Source organism: Lotus japonicus, chromosome 6, assembly GCF_012489685.1.
Source record: "Lotus japonicus ecotype B-129 chromosome 6, LjGifu_v1.2".
Classification (NCBI taxonomy): domain Eukaryota; kingdom Viridiplantae; phylum Streptophyta; class Magnoliopsida; order Fabales; family Fabaceae; genus Lotus; species Lotus japonicus.
In genome coordinates, this window is record NC_080046.1 from 65,970,929 (window position 1) to 65,993,652 (window position 22,724).

Sequence of the window (22,724 nt, forward strand, 5' to 3'; positions counted from 1 at the left end):
AATCAAGTGGTGTAACAATGCAAGCTATTTACAAAGGAAAATAACGAGTAAAAGTATGTTGGTTCATCTAAGCATAAGATCTTTAGACTCTGATTGGGGTTCAGACCCGGATGATCGTCGCTCCACTTCTGGAATGTGTATCTACATTGGTGGCGATTTAGTATCTTGGGCAGCAAAGAAGCAAACTGTTGTAGCTCGCTCAAGCACATAGGATGAGTATCGCAGCTTAGCCTTGGTTATCACTGAGATTATGTGGCTTCGATCTCTTCTATCTGAGCTTCGGGCTCCTACCTCCCCATCCTCCCTTATATATTGTGATAATCTCAGTTTTGTTCACCTTGCTGCAAATCCTATTCTTCATACAAAGACTAAACACTTTGCTCTAGATCTTCACTTTGTTCAAGAGCGTGTGGCTGATAAACAAGTGACTGTTGTGCATGTTCCAGCACCATCTCAAATAGCTGACATTTTCACTAAACCTGTTTTCTCTACATTGTTTTAAGACCAAACTCAGAGTTTTGGCTAAGCCTACACCTGAGTTTGCAGAGGAGTGTAGGGAGAACTTAGGCAGTTAAGTTTGCTGAGTCTGTTAGTGAATCAGTTATGGTTCAGTTAGAATTAATTAGGGTTTGTTATTCATTTAGTTGAGCTATTCACACTATATAAGTCAGTCATGTAAACGGTTACCTTTATTTTCATTCAAAACAATTCATTCTCTCTCTAAATGATTCTCTCTCTGAATCTCTGATACCTTTCATGCTCTCGCTTCAAAATAGTTTCTTCCCATTCCCAGCATTTTGGTTCAATGTTATGAAGAATAAATAACCATCATTTATTTTGGTTACAAAATAACCATCATTTAACTGAGCTGAAGTGTACATATATTTTTAACATGATAGAATATATCGACATATTTTGCATATATTACATATATATGACGTGAGTTTCGTACTTGCCATTTTATCATTTCACTATTGGAGATGTACTACGATATTTGACTTGTCAATACCTACCTAATATATTCTAGGTAATATTATAATTTGAGATTTCTTTGATGTACTATAATTTAATTCATTGATGTTATATTAAGTTATAAATTACTATTACTATTGAATATGAGTAGAATGTAACCAAAAAAAAAAAAAAGAATGTAACAAGTTCATGCTGAGAAACAGCCAAACTCAACCATAATGTGGTTTAGTTTCCACTTTCCAATTGTTATCTTATCCATGAAATTATTGTTCTGTTCAATACTAAGCCTTAAACTGAACCAATCTGGATCATGAGACCCCATCTACATCAGATCTCCTACTTCAAGGACCCAACACCAGACCAGGGGATGGACCAGACGGTTAAAACCCAAGAAAACTTTTAAGGACTTGAATTTATATACATTCTAGCCCAATATTCCACAGCTTTTTACAAAAGTTAGAGAACATGCCTCAAAGAATTTTAACAGAAATTGACTCATCTGTGATGATTATAGAATTCACATTCACAACTGCTATCGTTTAACACTTGAGAGCTACAAATGTCTCTGAAACAATGACGAGCATCTGCAACAAAGAAACTCACAAAGTTTCTTTATGACATGTCATCTGAAAAAAAGTTTCTTAAAAGACACTCGTCTGGAAGATAAATTTCATATACAAATATTACTTCAAGGGCCTGGCTCATAAAAAGTACATAGTTGATTCAGAATTTAATAACACTTTTCAAGGAACAAAAAATTTAGCCAGCCTATAACCAACAAAGGGGTTCACACGTTCATCAAAAGATTGGGGCCTTTCCTCACATCACTTAGTCTTTATACCACTTGCTCTCACTTAGAAGTTGGAACTTCCTGCATGAATCACCAGCAAGGGATTTTTGGAAAAACCATAGTATCATAATCACACTCAAGAGTTATTCCGTACTCCTGCATGTACAGATTACAAAATTTCATCAACAAATTCAAAATTAAAGCTCGAGGACAACACAATCGTCCTAGAGGGTATTGCCTAAGGCTTGCTCCATTTGGTGTTTTAGTAAGAGCTATCCCAATTTCAAACTATTGCTCTCAAAGATGAACTTAAAGAAAAGCTATGGCTATGTTTGAATCCCGTTGTCACAAAACAGACATAAGTTAACACTGGATTGACACTTCGAGACAAAAAGAGAATAGAACTATAATTGTGAATTGACATGAAAGTTCATGTCGGATGAAACTAATATCCAAACACACACTAAGCAGTTATGAACTATTGATTGTAACAAAATTTCATGAACGTTTATGCTAGTCATATAAAAAAAGTAGAAGACATCTCTTCAAGATGCCCATTACATGATAATACATATTACATTAGTTACCACCATAATAACTGAATGTTATAGATTTTGATATTTAAGGTGATCTGTTAACATGATAAACAAGTTGAGCTTTTTAGTTATCCAAGTTTGAACATTGGACAAAAAGATACCTGTTCTGCGTCTTTCACAAGTTCTTCAGCGATCGATTTTACAGTAATCTCATTATTGCTGAATGCCTGCAATGTTGCTTTTGCCTTAGAATCACTAGGAACAATCCCAGCATCCAAGTATATTTTGAAAGCCCAGCATGTAATCACAGCAACGCGAGGAATGTCCCGGAGTATCTTTTGTTTCAGATTCTCCTGTTAGGATTTAAACAAATTTCAGATTTAAACAAATTTCAGAGAAAAATAAATGATATATAACGAAAATTGGATTTGTTTGCATAGCAACAATAAACTACACACAAGTTTAATTTGTTTGGCTGTTTTTTTGCGAAGAAATCTCCAGGGCGATCTCCAGGACTCATCAAAATCGAATAGTGTCACGATGTTGTTGAACTCAGCAGGAAATGGAAATGAAGATTCCTGCATGCAACACACACAAGTTAGCCAATATTTCAGAGGAGAATAAATGATACTATAAAATAAAAATGCAAAATCAAACACGTACATCACTTATATCAGAATTATTTATGCTTAGATTATCAAATCTCGGTGTGATGAAATTCAACTGAGCAAGAAATTGAGCTTGGTTTCTTGTGGGAGACTCCGGCTGCTGCTCCAGATTCAGAAGAGTTTCTTGTGGTTTTTGAAGACTTGTGTTGGACTTGGATTTCTTTGCAGGGCTACTCACAATTATACGAGGCTTGGATTTCTTTGCAAATCTACTCACAATTCTACAGGGCTTTGATTTCTTTACACACTTTTAATTGGATGCAACACAAAATAAAACAATTTCAGAGAAAAATAAATGTAATATAAACAGCGAAACAAATTAAACGTGAGAGTTCAACAAAATCGCAAATATAACATTACTTACATGAGAGTTATCTATTCTTAGATTAACAAATTTTGCTGTGATGTCGGAAAGATATGGAGATTCTGCAGCAAAATAAAAAACGAAATTAGTTGAAAGATGATCCATGAAAATTGAGAGAGATTAAGATTACTGATTACAAGAGAGAGACCTTCTTCTTCTTCTGGTTTTTGAGGATTTGCGAAGCTACTCCCTCCTCCATCCATGGGAACGAATTTCACCCTGATCTTCTTCTCTTCACTCTCTCCACGGAGAACTAGGGTTAGGGTTTCGTCTTCTGAGTTAAAGATCCGAAAGTAAAAAGGCTTATCAAGGCTATATAAATATAAAATAAATAAAAGTCTTGGGCCGCTGGGCCCCTAAGTTCCATTGACAAAAGAAAATAACCGTAATTTGAGCACTAGGGTAAGGTTTTTTTTTTCGGGTCAAACAGTTTTTTTGAGTATGCATACCTGTTCTTAATTTGTTTATTTGTGTGTATTGCGAATTGCTCTTTGAGATTTGCTCTCACTTGATGTAAGTGCCGTTTGGTAACCCAAGGGTTTTTTATTCAAGCATCATTGACCAAAAAAAAAAAAAATGAATTGAATTCAAATTTAGTACAAGGAACCAAGTGAGTTGGTGTAGTGGTTCAGCACTTCATCCCTTAAGCAAGTGGTTGAGGGTTCGAATCTCAACATTTGCGAATAGAAAAAACTCATTGACCAGCCCCCTACCGCGTAGTGCGCTGAACGTGGGACGAGGGATTAGTCTCACGGCTGTAGGGATACCTCAGTTAAGAACAAAAAAAAAATTAGCACAAGGGGTGCTAAACCCAAATACAAGAAGAAAAGATGAGAAGAAAAGAAAAAAAACAAACAAACAAAACCAGTACTACACCCTTGCACTGGGACTTAGAATTCGCACCCCAAACACTAGATATGCCACCCCACTTAATAGTGGGGAAATACTTAAATGCCCATCAGTGTTTTTTTTCGGGATATACAATGTCGGATCGCTCTGAAAGTTAATTTCCCGGATCATTTCATTATTAGAACAGAACACGGGGTTCACCCCCTTCACTTTCATTTTGAAACTCTCAAATTAAACTCTAAAACAGATTCAATACTTAAACTCTCAAACTGATTCGAAACTTAAAATCTCGAACTAAGGGAATCATAATCTCTGACTAAATTCTCTTTTGAAACTCTCATATTAAACTCTTGAACTGATTCAATACTTAAACTCTTGAACTGATTCGAAACTTAAAATCTCGAACTAAGGGCACTTCTGGCATTTTTTTTAAATGGTTGGGGTACCAGATCCTGTGGTTGGGGTGCGAATTCTAAATCCCCCTGCACTCACCAAACGCAAGGCACAAGCTACAAGGAACAAACAACAACAAAATACACCCACCCAGTTACAAACCGCACCGAGCCAAGATTAAACAAACCAAAGTTGTCAGGCCAAAGGAAACTAGCACCCAACAAGAACGAAAGACAGCAAGATAAAGACCATCACAGAACCAAACTCACAAAAAGTCTAGGCAAGCCAAGAGAGACACCTTCCACTCAAACAGTGAGTTTACACTGCAAGCCAAACCGCCATGGAACGCACACATGAACAAAATAAGTGATCAGTGATTTCATGTTGCTGCTGATAGAATGGACATGTCAAGTTCTGACTAGCATGCATTACCTAACGCCACCAAAGGTTCATTATTGTCTGAACGCGATTTAATAACAAACGCCAAACAAAAGTCTTCACATTTAATGGAGCAAGGCTACTCAAAGTCAACGTCCAGATCAGTGACATCCTCTTCCTGCAAAAAAGAATAAGCTGAGTTAACAGAATAAACACCCTCATCTCCTGGCTCCCACAACCACTTATCTCGTCTCCCTTCCCGCAGACCACCATTATTAACAACCTGAAGCAATTCATGCAACCAGGCAACCTCACTACCCCTTAAACCACGGCGCCAACTCAACCTCCAACACCACACGCCATCCCGCCACTCGCCAACCTCCTTTATAACAACATATTTGTTCCTAGACAGATTATAGAGTCTGTGAAACTACCCCTCCAAATTACCCATGCCAATCCAATTCTCTAGCTAGAAGCTTGTCTTGTCACCCTCCCCAAGCGACTTTCGCAGGCCGGCATCAAACCAATTTGCATCATCAGAACATTCTTTGTAAGGTCATTTGCATTTGATCCATCACTGCAAATTATTATGATTCTCGTCCCCACATTTGCAGCAAGTTTGCATTTGGCACTCGTTGGAGGGCAGAGCTCCGATGAGCTTGCTGACGGGTAGGCGAACACTTACGTGGCGTTATCCACCTCATTTTTTAATTAAATTTTAAGTACACATAATTAATTTATAATTAAATTAACAATATAGAATATTAAATAAAAAACATTAATTCCAAAATTCAGAAATGAATATCAATATCAATATTAGAAAATAAGAACTTTCATCAGACCAATTTGATGAGGTGTCACTCCCAGATTAATTCTCATTTGAGCTTCTCTTCTGTTAACACGTGTCACACTGAATTACTAAATAAAATCTTGACATATTTTATTTCAAAATCAAATCAATCTTGACTTATTTTGATTTAAATCTGAGAAATTTTTTCATAAAATATTAAATATTAAAATTTTCAAGATTTGCTCTAATTATCTAAGATTTACCTAGATCTATTTTGATTTTAAATCTAAGAAACTTTTTTATAAAATATTAAAATTTTAAAGATTTGTCATAATTATCTAAGATTTACCTAGATAAAGCAAAAAACCAAAAAATACCAAAACAATTAATTAATAAAAACTATCAAAATCTACCAAATCACAATAAAAAGTTAAAAACTCATAAAATTCTGAATTAAATAAAAATCCGAAAATTCAATAAAAATAACAAAAAAATTAATTAATTCTCTAAAAAGAATCTTTTTCTTCACCTAAAATTTATTTTCATAATAAATCTTGAAACCGGTTTTTTAAAGGTAATTTTAAATCTGAGAATCTTTTTCATAAAATTTTAAAAGATTTGCCCTAATTATCTAAGATTTACCTAGATTAAATAAAAAACTAAAAATTCAATAAGAATACCATAAAAATTAATTAATAAAATTTACCAAATCACAATAAAAACTCATAAAATCCTTAATTAAATAAAATCCGAAAATTCAATAAAAATAACATAAAATTTAATTAATACCCTAAAAATAACTAATAATAACTATCAAAATCTACCAAATCGCAATAAAAACTCCTAAAATTCTGAATTAAATAAAAATCCAAAATAGTTTTGGTGTTCTCTATTGCATAATAGTTTAGAAGACCAATTTTATGTGAATCAGTCTCTTGCATTTCTTGGGGGCTGAACGTTGGTGTAGTTGGGCATGGTATGGAAAAAATAATTTTGATCTGATTTTAAAAGAAATATTTTTATTTGAAGAACCAGTGCTTATTTTGATAGTTGTATATCTAATACTTTTGTATTTTACTTCTGTGTAGGTCACACTAGCTGATTCAAAGAGCCATGAAATTGGTCAAGATTATTTTGAGTACACTGATGTTAAAAAAAAAACAAAGGTAGCAAAGGTTAGACATGGAAGGTAGTGCATCATTTTTCACTTCACTTTAACTATGTCTCTTTTGCAATTTTAATAGTCATTCTTCTTAGTTACACCATCGACCAAACTGGTTGTATACACATGTCTATAGTCTTATACATAGTTTTATAAGAACACCATAGAGAATAGAAGAGTTTTGAATTTTCAAATTACTAAAGTACATAATAACTTTAACTTCCTTTACTTTAGTTTTAGGTGTCAATTCTTTTACTTACATCAACCATGTAACTATAGGATGGTCCATCAGTTGCACACTCCTTTACCAAAACGCTTCAATTCTTTAAGTGAACCACACAAGTTTAAGCCCAACTTCATTTTCCCTTTATCTATTATTGTCAGATAAGAGTAAACATCAAAGGTCTCATATCACTTTCCCAATATAGATGTATCAAATAAAGTAGTCCAAGTATAAAATATATACAATGGACATGATCAATTGATCATAGTAGTTCAAACTACTCTTCGGTTCCTTCAATAAGCAAATTGGTGAGCTTTCTCTTCCATTTCTTTTCTTAGATTTGATGTTCTCTCTATTCAAATTTTACTTTTGGTTGATACGATTTCAAAAGAAGAAACTCTAACTTTCGTATTTCTCAACGTGCTTGAAGCTTGGCGATGTTGCCAGAAGTTCACCCCCACCAATCTCGCATTTCATTCTCCACCATCTTTTAAGCTTGGTTCAAATGCATGATGGTTTTCCAGAGGCAATGAACATGAGCCAACATGAATACAAAATGACTTTGCTGATTCGAAACATAAGGTTCTTTTGCTGGAGCAGACCTCTCATTTATGAAGATATAAGAGCATGAGACACAATGACCTTTAGATTAAGATTTTTGCAAAGATTGAGAGCTTCCTGTAATGCAATTAAATTGTCTAGAAATGTCAAGAATGTATTCTTTAAGATTGTTCTGAATTGAAACAAATTCTCAGTTTTGAAGTGTTGGATAGTTGGCTTTGTAGCTGATATTTTTTTAGACATAATATGACATGATGATTTAATATGTATTAGTTGAAAGCAATAAAAAATATGTTTATATCTGATGGAAGAAGAAGGAAGTGGAGGAAGAGGTTTCTCGATTTTCGATAATTTTAGTCAAATGTGTCTTTTTAAACTTATTGATAATTTTAGCTAGATCAATGAACTTTTCATTTAAAATTAACACTGAAATGGTATGGCGGTGATACTGTTGATGTGTCTGATGAAGTTTGTGGGTGGTCAGGGCTATGGCCTATGGGGATATGTGGCCTGATTAAGTTTATCAGAGCAAGACAACAACAATGACCAAGTGAGTATTGATTATCATAATATTATAAAGATATCAAGTTGTGTTATTATTTGATTCTGTAGGTACCCTGCAATATTGACTCAAACTTGGATGACTTGGAATAAACACAATAATGTCATACTTTATGATTTATCTTTTACAATCCTGATTTGTGCTACTATCACATTAATTATTTTTTAAGATTAATATGTTGGTAATTCCTTATATATATGATTTGTGCATTTTTCTTCATATTCACGAAGAATGTGAAACTAGTTCATGTTGATCTCAATCAAGCTTAGAAGAGAAGTCTTTATATATACTTTACTTAGAATTTCAGACTCTTCTATTTCATCCGTTGTTTAATATATATTTTAATAATCAAGGGATTAATTGACGTATCAAATACAATAGACATATTTCTCATACAACGCGTGGGTAAAAAAACACAGTATATTAGAAAAGAAGGACTTCTATAAGACTGATTTGGTGAGGTGGCAGCTCCTGGTTCAATCTCATAAGAAAAATTCCACGTGTTAATTTGTCAGATAGCAGATTCCACGTGTCAATTTGTTAGATAACTTCTCTTTCATGAATGTGAATGTTGCCCATGATAAAAAAACAAGATACCTTTTTGTACAATGTTAATGTGTCTGAATGGAAAGAGAATGGTTTCTTTCTTTCTCACGCCCTTCTTTTCCAACAAATATGTAACCCAAATATGAAATATCTCTTTAGATTGACAATGTAAAACTTAGCAATATCCTTATTTTAATGGTTGTTTTCAGGCATTCCAGACATATTTATTCAAGAGTCTAATACAGGAAAAATCAGTTTAAAACTCTGATTTTTTTTTTTTTTGCAATTTCAATGTCCCTTAAGATTAATAAAACTTGAATGTGTGTAGGCATTCATGGAGAAAAATTATTTCTTTGGCCACTATGATGATAATATGTGTAGAAGTACTTTTCTTATATGAATAATTTTTGTGGTACATTTTTTGAGTGATTGTTTCTCGAACTTCACTTTCGCTGTCGTGCTACTACGTTCTTTTTGGCCAAATGTGACAAGAGTAGGAGATTAGTTTATGATTACACTCTTTATAACTCTTAGCCATGTGAAAAGTCTCTTCTCAATGATCCATCATGTTGCCATTTCGAAAAACAATGATATACTTTAATTTTGTTAGAAAGTCAAACGTAGCTTTTGGATTCTTTTGCATTCTGCCTTTGTTGGAAAGCCAATTTAACTTGCATTGTAAATATAGACTAAATTTATTGAGATGCACAAACAGTGTTTAACTATCCTCTTAAAAGACTTTGTCTAAATAGATGATATTCCAAGGTCTATGATTAGAGGTTCCCAACCTGCAGCTCTGCCTTGCAGTGTTCTTTGGTTTTCATAACCCTGCATTTCCTTTTAGGTTATTTTCATTTTTGAGCTCTTTGGATCGATTGTGTACATTCGTGTATCTTTTTTCTTAATATTTTTAAGCATTTGCAGCCATAAAGCTTCGCTTTCTGATTTATTGTGGATATAATTAAATGAGTGCAGCACCTATCTGAACCAGTTTTTTCAGGTTTCAAAATATTGTATATTCCCATATTGTTTTTTCCTTTCCACCTTTCTCTCAATTATCCATTTTTTTCATTCGATTGCAGGTTTAATTATGGAGCCTATGGACATCTTCAACAGAGGATGTTTTAATCAAACACTTTCAATTCTCGATTTTTTCCAACATTCTTTGGCGAAAGTCCATTTTCTAGTATGACTTTTATACTTTTGAACAAGGGGTTTATTTGCCAGTGATTTGTAATGTGTGATTTATTTTTCCCTGAACTATGACACCTTTGAACAGGTAGTAGCAGGAGATTATATACTCCAATACATTGAGGGTTTGACTAATAACTATCTCTCTTTCTTTAATATCACATTAAAGGCTTCAAATGTGAAAGAGAAAACAAGAACCTAACAGTTAATGCAGCTCATTGATTTTTTATAATATATTTAGTTTATAGTCCATTTTACATGCATTAGTTGTAAAAAGCGGAAGGTTTTACAGGAAGTTTTATGCTATAAGATGGATATTTTTCTGAAATTGCTTCTTCTTTAAATACAAACCTGTATGGTGCCTTAGATTGAGAACCTGTGTTTTGATTTTCTTTCATTTTTTTAATCTTATTGTTTTGAAGAGTAAAACACTGAAATGGTATGGCAGTGATACTGTTGATGGTCTTAGGGGATGACATTGAAAAGAAGTTTTATGATTCTGAATTCCATTAGTGTCATGGTTCCTTGCTGATGAACAATTACTCTACTCCTAAAATTATGGAAGAACAAGTTTAGTGGCTTGGGCTGTGCTCTGTTGATGTTATCTTTGGCAAACATGATTCCATATTAAGGTAATTATTAGCACATTGTTTGTTACTCCATTAAGCCTTTTCACTTTTAAGTATTTGATGCTTCTTGCTGTTAGTGTCTTTATTTTAAGAACATTAAGACTCTACCTAACATATTCCAAAGACATACGGGATAAATCATTTTAGTTCCATGTTCCTATTCGTTTCCCTGGCTTTATAAATATTTGAACAAAGTTAGTGTAGTATTTATTTAAGTTATGTCGTAGTGTTGTCTATCATAAGTTTGGTGTTGAATGTAAATTGCAGGAGACCCTGAGCTACGCATTTGACTGGTGCCTAGAATTATGAAAACTGACCGATTGTCCACGTGAAGCAATTTCATCTTACCGGCAAAGCTCTCCTTCATCCATGGAAACATGATGCAGAGACTACAATAATGATTCAGAAAGAATTTGTAGTTGCTCTTCTATTGACCTTAATTTACCATGTTTTTGGCTTCATTTGGTTCACCATAACAGCATGTCTTGAAAACTGAGGTTCCCGGCTAATGTATTTTTTTTATTTCTACTTGTTTCTACCAAGGATCATTTGGAATAATTCTCTTATTATCCCTTCTTCCTGCTCAATCTTTGAGATTGAAGGAAGATTGAAGAAAGATCTAGGTGCAGTTCATTGTTATTGTAATTCTTTATCTGCATTGCAGTATTTCCTTTGGATTGAATCATGTGCAAGAAGTATGTTGTTCAATTGCTTACCCTAATCGATTACTAGCTCTAAGATTTCCAACTTTTTGTTCCCCAATTTCATAAGTTCTTTGTCCTTTCTATGAATTCTCTACATCCAAACGCAGAGTGGCTCACCTCTGAGTTTTTAAATGACGTTCAGTGCTCGGAAATTCCAAACCACAAACTAATATTGAAAGTTGAAGTTCCGATCATGCTTCTTCGAAACATAGACCAAGCGGCTAGTTTGTGTAATGGAACCCGAGTGAGAGTCACGCATCTTACTCAATATATAATTGTTGCAACTGTTTTATCAAGAATCAGGTTGGGTAAAACAGAGTACATTCCAAGGATAACCTTAACACCTTCTGACTCTGGTCTTCCCTTCCAATTCTCTCGAAGGCAATTCCCAGTGACTTTATGTTTTGAAATGACTATAAATAAGAGTTAGGGTCAGTCCCTTTCTCATGTGAGTTTGTACCTTTCGAAACCCGTGTTTACTCATGGACAGCTGTATGTCGCTATCTCAAGGGTGAAATCTAGAAAAGGACTGAAGGTGCTCATTGCGGATGAACAAGGGGTAGTTTCAAACTCCACGCGCAATGTTGTCTACCAATATGTTTTTTAGAACATATGAGTGGAAACGAACGTGCATAATCGTGTTCATTGTAGATTAACTCAGTTATTGTTTATTAGCCACCATTAAACCATCCCCTTATATGTTTTGCAGTATTTGAGATTTCGTTAACCAATCTTCTTATTAGTTAATCAATCGCATCCTTTTGTTCACTTTGCTTCGCATTTCATACTCTTCTATTTCATTTGTTTAATATATTTTAAAAAATAACGTATTAATTGACGTATCAAATACGACAGACATATTACCCGTGCAACGCACGGGTAAAAAAAAAACCCTTAATATCATCCCCAAATTAATAAAAAAAACTCTTAATTACTCACTCTATCACAAACACCATCCTTGTCAATCTGTCATGAGCACCCTCCATGGAACTACCCAGTGGATCACCTTGCCAATAATTATGTACAATTTATTCAAGTTCATGATAATTCATCCCTTAAGAAGTCGAGCATCAAGACTCATATTTCTATTGAAAATACCAACACAAACCTAAAATATCGACCCAGTAATACTCAAATTGTTTATATCTGGTCTTCAAGCTCTCAAACAAGCATCCACATCCAACATTGTTCTTCTTCATCCCTTCAGAGCCTTTGAACCAGAATCAAAGACAACTTTTGATATAGTAATATATCATCTTTATATTTTTCTCTTAACTCTGAGTTAATTCCTATATTTTTCTCCGGAGTTATCTAAATGACCCTAGGTAAAAAATGGGTTAAATAACCCAAGCTTAGATGTTCCAATGGTATTATTACATGTGTCTTTGAAAAATTCCAACTCATGTTATATGTGTCATCATAGAATATCCAACTCATTTCATTATTATTTTTTATATTTTTTATCAAATCCATTTTATTAAATAATTTATTTATACTTTGAACCCATCAATTAGGATAAATTACATAACAAAACCTTTTTCCCAAGAAAACAAAAATCAAGAACCCTAATCCCAATTTTAAATATTCTTTTTCAATTTAGAGTCAAAAGTCCCACCATTGATGATCAAGATCCTTATCATGTCCAGGATAAAGCAAACCATTATCGCCTTGATATCCAGAGCTATTGGCCTCCCACTTATGTACAAGAAATCAAGATCCGAGTTATAATTTTTTCTTTCTCGCAAATACCATGATGATAGTGTTCAATTTCCATTAGCATTTGCACAATTGCTAGATCTTTCTTGTTAAAGTACAAAAAAAGGCAAAATCTTTTATCAATACAACAACAAAAATTGAACTATTTTTCCAGATCCCTTGGGTTCTGGTGGTCTAGGTCGTGATCATCATGGGCACTGGGTTTGCGGGTTCCACAATTATCTTGCGGGTGGCAGTGTTCTGCTATCGGAAGCAAGGGCGTTGAAACTTAGCTTGCAGATAGTGTGGGATCACGGATTCAAGGATGTAAACTGCAGTGTGGATTGCTGCGACCTGATTCGGGCGTTGGAGGATGAAGACAGCCGTAGATTCTTTCCCATCCTGAGCGACATCCGAGAGCTTATCAGTAGAAGGTGGAAGTTATCTATTTCTGCTATTAGTCGGGACTGCAATCAACCTGCGGATTGATTAGACAAGAAAGGAGCTTTCACACCATCCATGGCGCTGTGTATCCTAGAGACCCCGTCGTCGGACTTAGAAATCCTCGTCATGAGGGATCGTTTGGCAATTCCTTAACTTTTCATTTCGTTGTTAGTTTTCCGATGTAGCAAAAATGTACATTAGTGTATAAAATATAAATGCTTAACTTATAGTGCGATCAAACATGTATTTGTATTTATCAGAGTGATTAATGGTGTGGTAGAGGACTAGAGGTGAATAACTGTTTATCAGTTTGTCATGTAGGTGACATTTAGGTGTTAGTCTTGCCTAGGTAAACTTGATCATCAGCTCTAACAACTTGGCCTTATGTTGAGCCAGTTGGTTAGAAAACGGAAGTTTTTATGTTTGGTCATTTTGGCTGACCAACTTGTAAGTACTTGGTCGTGCAGCCATTTGGGCTGAAGAAGATGGTGATGAGTTGAATGGTCACATTGTGGTGGACGGAATCAGATGCCTGAAGCGTGATAACATACATGAACTTAGGTTATTTTGGAATCAGATGCCTGAAGCGTGATAACATACATGAACTTAGGTTATTTTACAGCAACATGCATGATATTTATATAACGTATATATTTCTGCGGATAACGGAAATGTAGTCATGAGAGAAATGCTATACATTCTAGAGCGCATAATCATAATTACAATCAAGAAGGAAGCTCCTTTTTACATCTAGACATTTGTGCGTGTTATTTTCATCAATGTTTTCTAAATAATATATTAATATTCGATTTTTATCTCTAAATTATTACAATTATTGTCTGCATACATTATTAACTAAGAACTCGTCAGAATACATATTTCTTTTTATAAATGAGATGCCCCAAGGATGAAACACACAGCGAAGGCTTCAGCCATTGATAATCCATTGCCAAAGAATATTTTAGCTTCAGTTAGCCCTCAGAACATCATAGTATGACACAGGCCTTTTCTTTGACTCACCGCACAGTTTCTGAATACATTGGATAGAAGAACGTTTACCAAAAAATAATAATGGATATAAATTTTAAGACCATTCCATATTTATGCATGATGATTGATATACATACCTCTACTGCAGATGCCACACGCAGAATGGTAGCTTCTGCCCATGGTCGACCTATTATTTGCAAACCTATTGGAAGTCCTTCTTTATCATAACCAACCTATGGAAGGAACACGTTAGTTAAAGTAAGATAATATCGTCTATTCGTTGTGATTATGGTCAATTCATTTATCTCAATGTACTCTTCAGACCAAACATAATAAACACAATACTCGGGAATGAGTGATTGATTTCAATTTCACTCACCGGGATAGAAATGGCAGGCAATCCCAGAAGATTGGCTGGAACAACGAACCTCATAAGGTAACCTGAGAAACAAGTTTTAATTTAAAATGAGGCAAGTTATTATGCAGCGAGTTGTCATAATCATGACATGAACTATTATGTTCCAACTTCTAAAAGTAATGAGTCAAGATATGGAGTCTCATAATATACATTCAATATGAAAATAACCATATATCCTGTGCCATGGTTTGTTGGAATACCACAATGTTCAGTAGTAACATCTGCAGCTTATGGCACTTCAATCTATAAGTTGTGATAAATAGATTCTTGATTCAGAATCTTACAGCGACATTACAGTAACAGACTTTTACTTCACTGTTATTTTGACCTAGAAGTATATGGACCATTAACTCATCTTATACCAACAGACAAATTTGCTGATACCGAGATGACAAACCTTCTTGCCATAGGTTGTACTCGTCTGTTTATATTATCAGTGCACGAGTAATAGCAATATAGGTGATAGGTGATGCTAATTATAATTTATAATGCTGCAGTGCAAATTATCATGGAAAAAAAATCCTCAATCTGAAATTTAAACGTGAAGCCAGTCACCTGTAGTTGGCATATCTGTTTCACCACTTTCAAGAGCACTAGGAGGTATTCTGGGTGCCGTCATACTGTTACAAACAAAAGCAGTTCAGCTGCAGTTTCTCAGCATCAATTATTGAAGCAACAACAAAACTTTCCAAAATAAGATGATGTAATTGACTTCTTTGAACATATGTTTCCATATCCGTGAAAGGGTCCATTACAATAATTCAATTAGATGTATATCTATTACATCCCTATACATACATACCCGGTTGTTGGAGTCACTATGACATCAACTTTCTTGAAAATCTCCATGAAGTAGTACATAATCCTCCGCCTGGAATAGATTAAATAAAATTTTCTGTAAATATTAGTTGTTATTTTTTAAAATCATACCATTTAATTTTCCAAAGTCATAAGATGTTTAAATAGAAGGGAAGGGATATTTATTATAGTTCTTCTCACCTAAGACACTGCGCTGCAACATAATCCCCTGCTGTAAATGACCGGAAAAGAGCCATACTTACACGAGTATCATATGTCAATTTTATACCTTTCCTATGAAAGAAAAGAAGTAGAGAAAACCACCATAAGTTTCTCATGTCACATTGTAATACTAACCATTTTTAGTAACATGAGAAGGATGCCTAACAAATAACCATAATTTCTTGTTGCAATTAGACTACATACTGAAGTTACCAGAACTATATCAAATATACTCAAACATACCCGTCTTCCAAATCAGGATTCAGTGAAGATAAGCATTCAGAGCCAATCGAAACAAGATGGGCAGTTCGCATCTCAAGAAGCTCTGGTATAACAACTTCTATCATCTTCAAATATAAGAGAAATGTATACTAAGCTTTGTCTGAATGTATCATTATAAACTAGAAATAAAGCTCAAACAATCATGTAGTCCACGATAGTTTGATGAACTTACTTCACAACCATGATCCTTTGACAGCTGACTGAGAGCATCCTCACATTTATCAGAGACTTCAGTTGAATGGACATTATTAAACCACTTCATAAGAATAAATATATTATTTTAGAAAATCATAATAGCACATTGAATCTATATTACGAGGATAAGGTGATTACCGGGGTGTACTTTCCTATTCTTAATGATCCCAAAGCATTCGAACCATCGTCAAGTGACAGAGTTGGCAAACAAGGTGGTGACTACAAGAAACAGAGAAATAACCTCAATACTTGCTAAAGAAGAACAGAAAAGTATTGTATAGAGAATAGAGTAAAGGAAATATGACTAAGAAGAGATGGTTTAGTAGTTTTCTTTTGGATACGGGCTTATTGGAGCTTATCTACTTGAAAATGCACTAAATAAGCTCCAATAAGTGTTCATTGGTCTGCAGCCAAACGGGTATTTGTCTTATAACTTCCTTAGCATTGCATTAGATGTCTAAAGAGCAAAAGAGAAAGGGAAAAAAAACTGCTTTTTCTTCATGCCTGACTACTGATGGAATCATTTATCAATCCTCTTGTGTAGTCACTTCCCAACATAATAGGGTGAGTGAAGGAACAGACACATTATGGAAATAGCATGAGCTCTTCTATTTCACATGAAGGTTCTCAAGCATTTCCGGACAGATTCTGTGTCAAAAGCATGCTATTTGATGAAGGGAATCAAGAAGGGTACTTGATGTTGTGTTCTCAATAATGGTATGGAATTGCCAGACAGCTAGAGTACTAAATTCCCCATAAAATTAAAATACAGATGCCCCCCTCACTAGAAGGTATATTAAGATTTTTTATAATAGATTTTTCGCTTTAAATATTGGTAATCAGAATTGAAGGTAACGAAGGTATAGAACACAAGCATGTATTAAAGAACTCAAAAGAGAGATTTAAAACCCAAATTACAGGATTGTTACTAATTAACATTCTAAGAAACCGAGGAGCCTAATAATAGCTATTAGGTCTCTCATAACAGTGATATTTGAAAATGTTATCTTTTTTTTCCTACTCCGTTAATGATGGTAGCTATCCACCACAAGTTGTATGACTGCCTGCTTTCTGCAATTCTGCTATGTGTAATTAGTCCATGATATCTACTTGTCAACATTTTAGATTTCAATCTCAAAGCTTTTCTTATTACTCAGAAGAAGATCAACTGAAGGATTAAAGATTACCGGTTTCAAACTGATTCTACTTGTAGGTGATGCACCCAACATTGCTGCATATCTGAATTATTAGAAAAAGAAAGATTCATTATATATCTACAAGAAGTAAGTCATTTTGACCAAGTTTTATACTTGACAGCAACAATTGAATTGCTATATCAAACAATTAGAACTGCAGACTGTACCCTTGAAATCAAGTATTTGTTCAATTGAAGGGCAAGTGAAGAGCATTTAAGTTTAGGAAGCTCTCATTTGAATCAAGCATTGAGAAAAATATGTATACTAGTAAGAAGTCAGTAATATTATTAAAGAACTTCCAATGCAGAAGCTGTATCTGGATTCTGGAAGAGTATTGTTTCTCACATATGAGCAAAAATTATAGTAAGAATCACACATGGAATGTTACAGTAAAGCAAATATGTAAAAGAAGGTGTAAAGCACAATGATAGTAGCAAGAACGTTTTAATTTACTTAGGCATCGTACAAGAATTAGAGCTGATAGCTAATTTGGTTTTCCTAACTGTATATTGTATAAGAATGTTAACTTATTCTGGGTTGACTGTCTCTTAGATTTTAATAACTAATCTACCAAGTAAGCTCTTCTCTTTTACTGAAATTCCAGATAAATCTTCTATGTAAGTATCATGCTGCACAATGAGAATTTTGAAAAACAAAGCATTAACAATGATATACTTGGGGATGAAACTTGCCTAAGCATTTAGTATGGAAAATAATAGAAGTAGGAGCAAGCTGAAACTAACAAATCAAGAATATCACAGAAGAAAGCTAAAATACAGAACTAGAACAAAACCTGGGTGAGTAAAATTTAAAATGAAAATTTCCTATTGATGAATGACAAAAAATAGTATGTGTTTTAAGTAAGGAAAAGTAGAGAGAAGTCAAGTAAAACGAAAGAGAAAGTAAAAAGGGAAGATTGAAAAAGAAAGAGAGAAATATGTGTTGCATACACTAGCATGGCATCCTCCACCGTCGAAGCGATGGGTCCAATAACTTCCACTGTCCCAGAGTCACATAATGACCTGTAAATAGAAACAAAAAATATCATATGCGTGTGCATTCATGATATAATAAATTTAGCGAGTCAAACACTACAATTGTTTTCCAATAACCATTTGGCTATCACAAATTCTGGTACAAACTTAATATTGTCCATAATAGAGAATGGACAATCATGCCAAATGATAAAGAATAGGATCAAAAAATATAATTGTTCCTACAATGAGATAAAAAAATCACTTTCTTGATGAACGAAGAGTACACTATACACGTAAAGAGCTGGTGATGACTAATCCATCACAGTGAGAAATTAAATTACCCCTCCATGCTGGACCGCGCGTAATTTATCTTCAATCCCACCACACCGCAAAGGGAAGAAGGAATACGGACTGAGCCTGCCTTTTCCCAGAATTTTAAAAATCAGTATATAGAAAAATGGAGGCAAACAATTAGTTCGACGCATTAGATTTGCACAACCTCCACCATCAGTTCCCAGTGCAGCAGAACATAGTCCAGAAGCAACAATTGCAGCGGGACCTGAAGAAGACCCACCCGTATACCTGTCAGGAGCATGAGGATTTCTTGTAGTTCTGCAACTCAAAAAAGAAAATTCAGTTGAACAATCAGATAATGTAGATTCTAATGAAGAACATAATAAATTTATAAACAAAGCAAAACACTATTCAAGGGTATATTACACCGATAGCAATTAACGCTATGGAAAACTTTCTTCTAATTTCCCAAAGGTATTTTACGCAAGTATAGAGTAATCAGACACGTAAATTAAGAGAACTGAGCTAGAGATTAAAGAAAAAAAACAGAGAATAAAAGACACCCTCACATCTAGTAAAAACTTAATTCTTCCTTACCGCCTCCCCATTTATCCTGATACTCTAAAAGACGCCCATTCCTTTTCCCACCTGCCGCATTGGCAGATCCCTAACTCATGCTCTTCTTTTGTACATAAGTGTGCAATCTCGTGTAACTCGTCCATTTCTTTTACATTTGGTTGGAGGGGAGGGGAGAGGTTTTTTTTAAACCTATCATGTTTGGTTCAAATATTATGAGGGGAATGGAGTGGAGGGGAACGGAGGGGGCCAAAATCTCTCCTATGTATTAGGCAAAGCAAGTAGAGATCACTTTCTTATTTCTACACACCAAAAACTTATTTGTTTATGTTGATATACTTGATAGTGAGATCTCTACTTAAATCAACAATATATAAATAAGCTTACCCATAATTAGGATTATTTCCGGTCGTACCCATGCCAAACTCATGCATGTTTGCCTTCCCTATCAATATAACGCCGCAGCTGCGCAGTCGTGAAACACAGACAGCGTCCTTTTTTACAGTGCGTGCCTCATGCATCCATGTAGATCCACCTGTTGAAACCAAAAGATTATCTAAGGTGTTCTTTCCATTTATTACTCACACAAGGCCAGATGCTAAGATTTACTTACCCTTAGACGGATAAGGATAGCAGTCTATGTCATCTTTGATGGCTATGAAAATTCCATCCAATATCGATAATGGATTTCCTACATAATCAAAGTTCAATAGTGTGAGTTACATAGTTATCCATGTCTGTTGCAACCATATCTCAAATCCATCAAGAACCAAAGGCTTACACCTCAACATATATCTAAGCATTTGAATCATATGACATACAGGATTACCTGCTTCAAACCTCTGAGTAGATGCTGCTGCCTGCTTCCGGAGCTCTTCAGCATCAAAGGTTATCAACAGTGGTGTTGGAGGTTTATTTCTTCCATTCTCCTCAATTATTGAGATAATGCGCTCAGCAATCTATGCATTCAGAGTGAAATCATTTCATTTTACAATTTAATTTAAAATACAGACAATTATGTCCTAGAGTTGCTACCAACTGAATGCGACATACCACAGATGGGGTTACTTTTCTAGATCGATAAGCATAAGCATAGTCACGTATTTTCCAGTACCGAAAGGGCACAGATACATTTCCCCATGTTTCAGCTGGATCATAATGTAGAAGACACTTCAAGGCAGACTCAACTCGGTCTTCAGGTCTCCCATCTTCGTCAAGGGCAACAACCCCAGGTTCCATTTCTGAATTCATGTTACAGTGTTACAGACATCTGGGCGTGTTACATAATAAAACATAATTGTTCAAGCGCAATGCAAGTATTTGACACAATTTCTAGTTTCCAGTTCCTAAGGTAATTCCATTCCTACTATCCCATTCTAATTATCCCAAAGGAACACTCGCAATCAAACTCCAAATTTATGTAAATCCAACATATAAGAATACATCACATACAATGCAAACAGAACAAATATATTAATGCCGCACGAAGCTATAATAGCAACAAAAAAAAAAAAACTATCCTCATTATCATAACCAATACACATTGACAAGAAGGAACTACCTTGAGGTGGATATTCTGGTTTAAACATAGGTTCCTCCGGTATCACAGTGTTTCGCAACATCTGTACATAATCATAACCAAATTAATTTTGTTAAAAAATGTAGACAGAAAATTTAGTATGTTGACTCTTCTCTTCACTGTTGTGCAGACGGACACGCTGCTTAAGTATTTATTGTTCATAGATCATAACGACACAACTGAAATGAAGCCTTCAAGATATGGCATGAAAATTGAGCAACAAAAGAGAGAAAACAGAACACACGCGCACAGACCTGATCAATTTTATTTTCCTTCTTGATCATATTGACAATGAGAGGACCTATTAATGGAGTTTCAAGTATCCTGACGAACAATCTGAACATGAAGCCAGTCACATGCGGAGCTGCATAAAAGGAAACAAACGAAAATCAGATCAAACAAAATTTACCAGTAGAAAGATGAAAATCAAATCGAACATGAGCGAGTCAATGAAATGTAATGTTGAGTGACCTTGGATAACTTCAGGTTCGTATTTGACGGTGGAGAAGTCAAGGTCCTTGGCCGGCACCATTACACGTTTTTTCACCATCTTCGAGATAGAGAAGGAATTGGAATTGCAGAAGGAAGTGAATCGGGAAGAAGAAGAAGAAGAGTGGAATACCTAGCTAGGTGATTTGAACTGACTCCCCTGAGTCAGAGAGGATGGTGAGTAGCTAACAATGCTGCTGAAAACCATTTGGTTTGTTGGCAGGTGAAATGAATACGGTGCCGTCTCGTCTGTCTGGTCTTGCGTCACGCTCATTTTTATAAATGCGTGCCTTCATTTTCAAACCTGCTTCTCTCTCGAGTTATAGTTAGAAAGAGTTTTGATATATACACGCAGGGATGGTAATGGGTAGGCCTGGGTAAGGTACTATAGTACTCATCCCCATACCCGCGTTTTAAAAAATTATCTGTACACGTCCCCATACCCGCGTGGGTAGCAACTTGAATGCCCGTCCCCGTACTCTCTGGGTACCTATATGCTCGTACTCGTGCCCATTACCCGCAATTTAGCTAACCAAAATATATTTTTCACTATTTTTATTAATAGAAAACAAAAAATACAACTAACTTTTTAAATAAAAAACACTAATATAAATACAAAAGATTATCTACGTAACAAATAAAATCATTCAACTAAGAATATTTTTTTAGAACGAATAAGCAAGAGAGATATAACTTAATTTTTAATTTTGGACTTATAATATAGTAAAAAAGTTGTAGGTTATTAACTTACTAATTTAAAAAATAAGTGGGAGTAAATTAGCATTGATTATGAATACTATAAATAGTCACCTATTTTTTAAAATAAGTAAGTTTGAATGCAATAGCTTAAGTTAATTTGTTCATATAATAATAATAATAGTAATAATAATAATAATAATAATAATAATAATAATAATATGTGTGTGCGGGTATGGGGCGGGTTGGGTACTATAGTACCCATACCCGCACTCATACCCATTACTTTTTGCGGGTAATTACTCATATCCAACCTCATACCCATCTAGCGGGTTTTTACCCTACCCATAGTGGGTATTTTTTGTGGGTACCCTATGGGTCCTAGACCTATTGCCATCCCTATATACACACCTCTCCATTCATTTTCCACCTTCTCTCTCATTTATTTCTCTTTTCTCTATCAATCAAATCACCCATCACATCTTTACTTTCTCTCTCATTTCTTCTTATCTCTCTCTTCCTCCACCTCTCCACATCTAAAAAATGAGGTGTGAA

At 34.7% G+C, this 22,724-nt stretch overlaps 2 protein-coding genes and 1 long non-coding RNA gene across 5 annotated transcripts; 1 reads left to right on the forward strand and 2 right to left on the reverse strand.

Moving 5' to 3' along the window:
• Positions 1–1,447: 1,447 nt before the first annotated feature.
• LOC130724638 (uncharacterized) lies at positions 1,448–3,624 on the reverse strand. The gene is made up of 6 exons (XM_057575917.1): positions 3,479–3,624; positions 3,331–3,392; positions 2,962–3,213; positions 2,757–2,876; positions 2,460–2,651; positions 1,448–1,918 (listed from the first exon to the last, which is right to left on the reverse strand). Exons 1-6 carry the CDS (start codon positions 3,531–3,533, stop codon positions 1,853–1,855), a joined length of 747 nt encoding a protein of 248 aa, XP_057431900.1. The 5' UTR covers positions 3,534–3,624; the 3' UTR covers positions 1,448–1,852.
• Positions 3,625–9,506: 5,882 nt separating this feature from the next.
• On the forward strand, positions 9,507–11,322 carry LOC130723875 (uncharacterized). Of its 3 annotated transcripts, XR_009014385.1 has the most exons (4): positions 9,517–9,638; positions 9,719–9,794; positions 9,877–10,617; positions 10,882–11,322. It is a non-coding gene; the product is annotated as an uncharacterized LOC130723875 (long non-coding RNA). The 3 variants fall into 3 exon arrangements; XR_009014384.1 differs by having other exon boundaries at positions 9,507–9,794; XR_009014383.1 differs by having other exon boundaries at positions 9,507–10,617.
• Positions 11,323–14,137: 2,815 nt separating this feature from the next.
• Positions 14,138–21,787, reverse strand: LOC130723970 (fatty acid amide hydrolase). The gene is made up of 20 exons (XM_057575119.1): positions 21,456–21,787; positions 21,239–21,348; positions 20,967–21,027; positions 20,459–20,646; positions 20,235–20,364; positions 20,019–20,096; positions 19,793–19,940; positions 19,035–19,147; positions 18,877–18,952; positions 18,509–18,580; positions 17,550–17,601; positions 16,501–16,581; positions 16,340–16,423; positions 16,129–16,232; positions 15,865–15,957; positions 15,668–15,736; positions 15,421–15,485; positions 14,827–14,888; positions 14,585–14,680; positions 14,138–14,487 (listed from the first exon to the last, which is right to left on the reverse strand). Exons 1-20 carry the CDS (start codon positions 21,532–21,534, stop codon positions 14,425–14,427), a joined length of 1,824 nt encoding a protein of 607 aa, XP_057431102.1. The 5' UTR covers positions 21,535–21,787; the 3' UTR covers positions 14,138–14,424.
• Between the last annotated feature and the right edge of the window lie 937 nt (positions 21,788–22,724).

What these genes read in the sequence shown, in the direction of transcription:
- LOC130724638 (XM_057575917.1), bottom strand. Translation starts at nt 3,533, where the DNA reads ATGGATGGAGGAGGGAGTAGCTTCGCAAATCCTCAAAAACCAGAAGAA. An exon ending in AAAACCAGAAGAAGAAGAAG is followed by an intron (nt 3,393 to 3,478) that starts GTCTCTCTCTTG and finishes ATTTTGCTGCAG; the next exon opens with AATCTCCATATCTTTCCGAC. An exon ending in TAAGAATAGATAACTCTCAT is followed by an intron (nt 3,214 to 3,330) that starts GTAAGTAATGTT and finishes TCCAATTAAAAG; the next exon opens with TGTGTAAAGAAATCAAAGCC.
- LOC130723970 (XM_057575119.1), bottom strand. Translation starts at nt 21,534, where the DNA reads ATGGTGAAAAAACGTGTAATGGTGCCGGCCAAGGACCTTGACTTCTCC. An exon ending in AGGAAAATAAAATTGATCAG is followed by an intron (nt 21,028 to 21,238) that starts GTCTGTGCGCGT and finishes GATTATGTACAG; the next exon opens with ATGTTGCGAAACACTGTGAT. An exon ending in ACTGGGAACTGATGGTGGAG is followed by an intron (nt 18,953 to 19,034) that starts GTTGTGCAAATC and finishes GGGAAAAGGCAG; the next exon opens with GCTCAGTCCGTATTCCTTCT.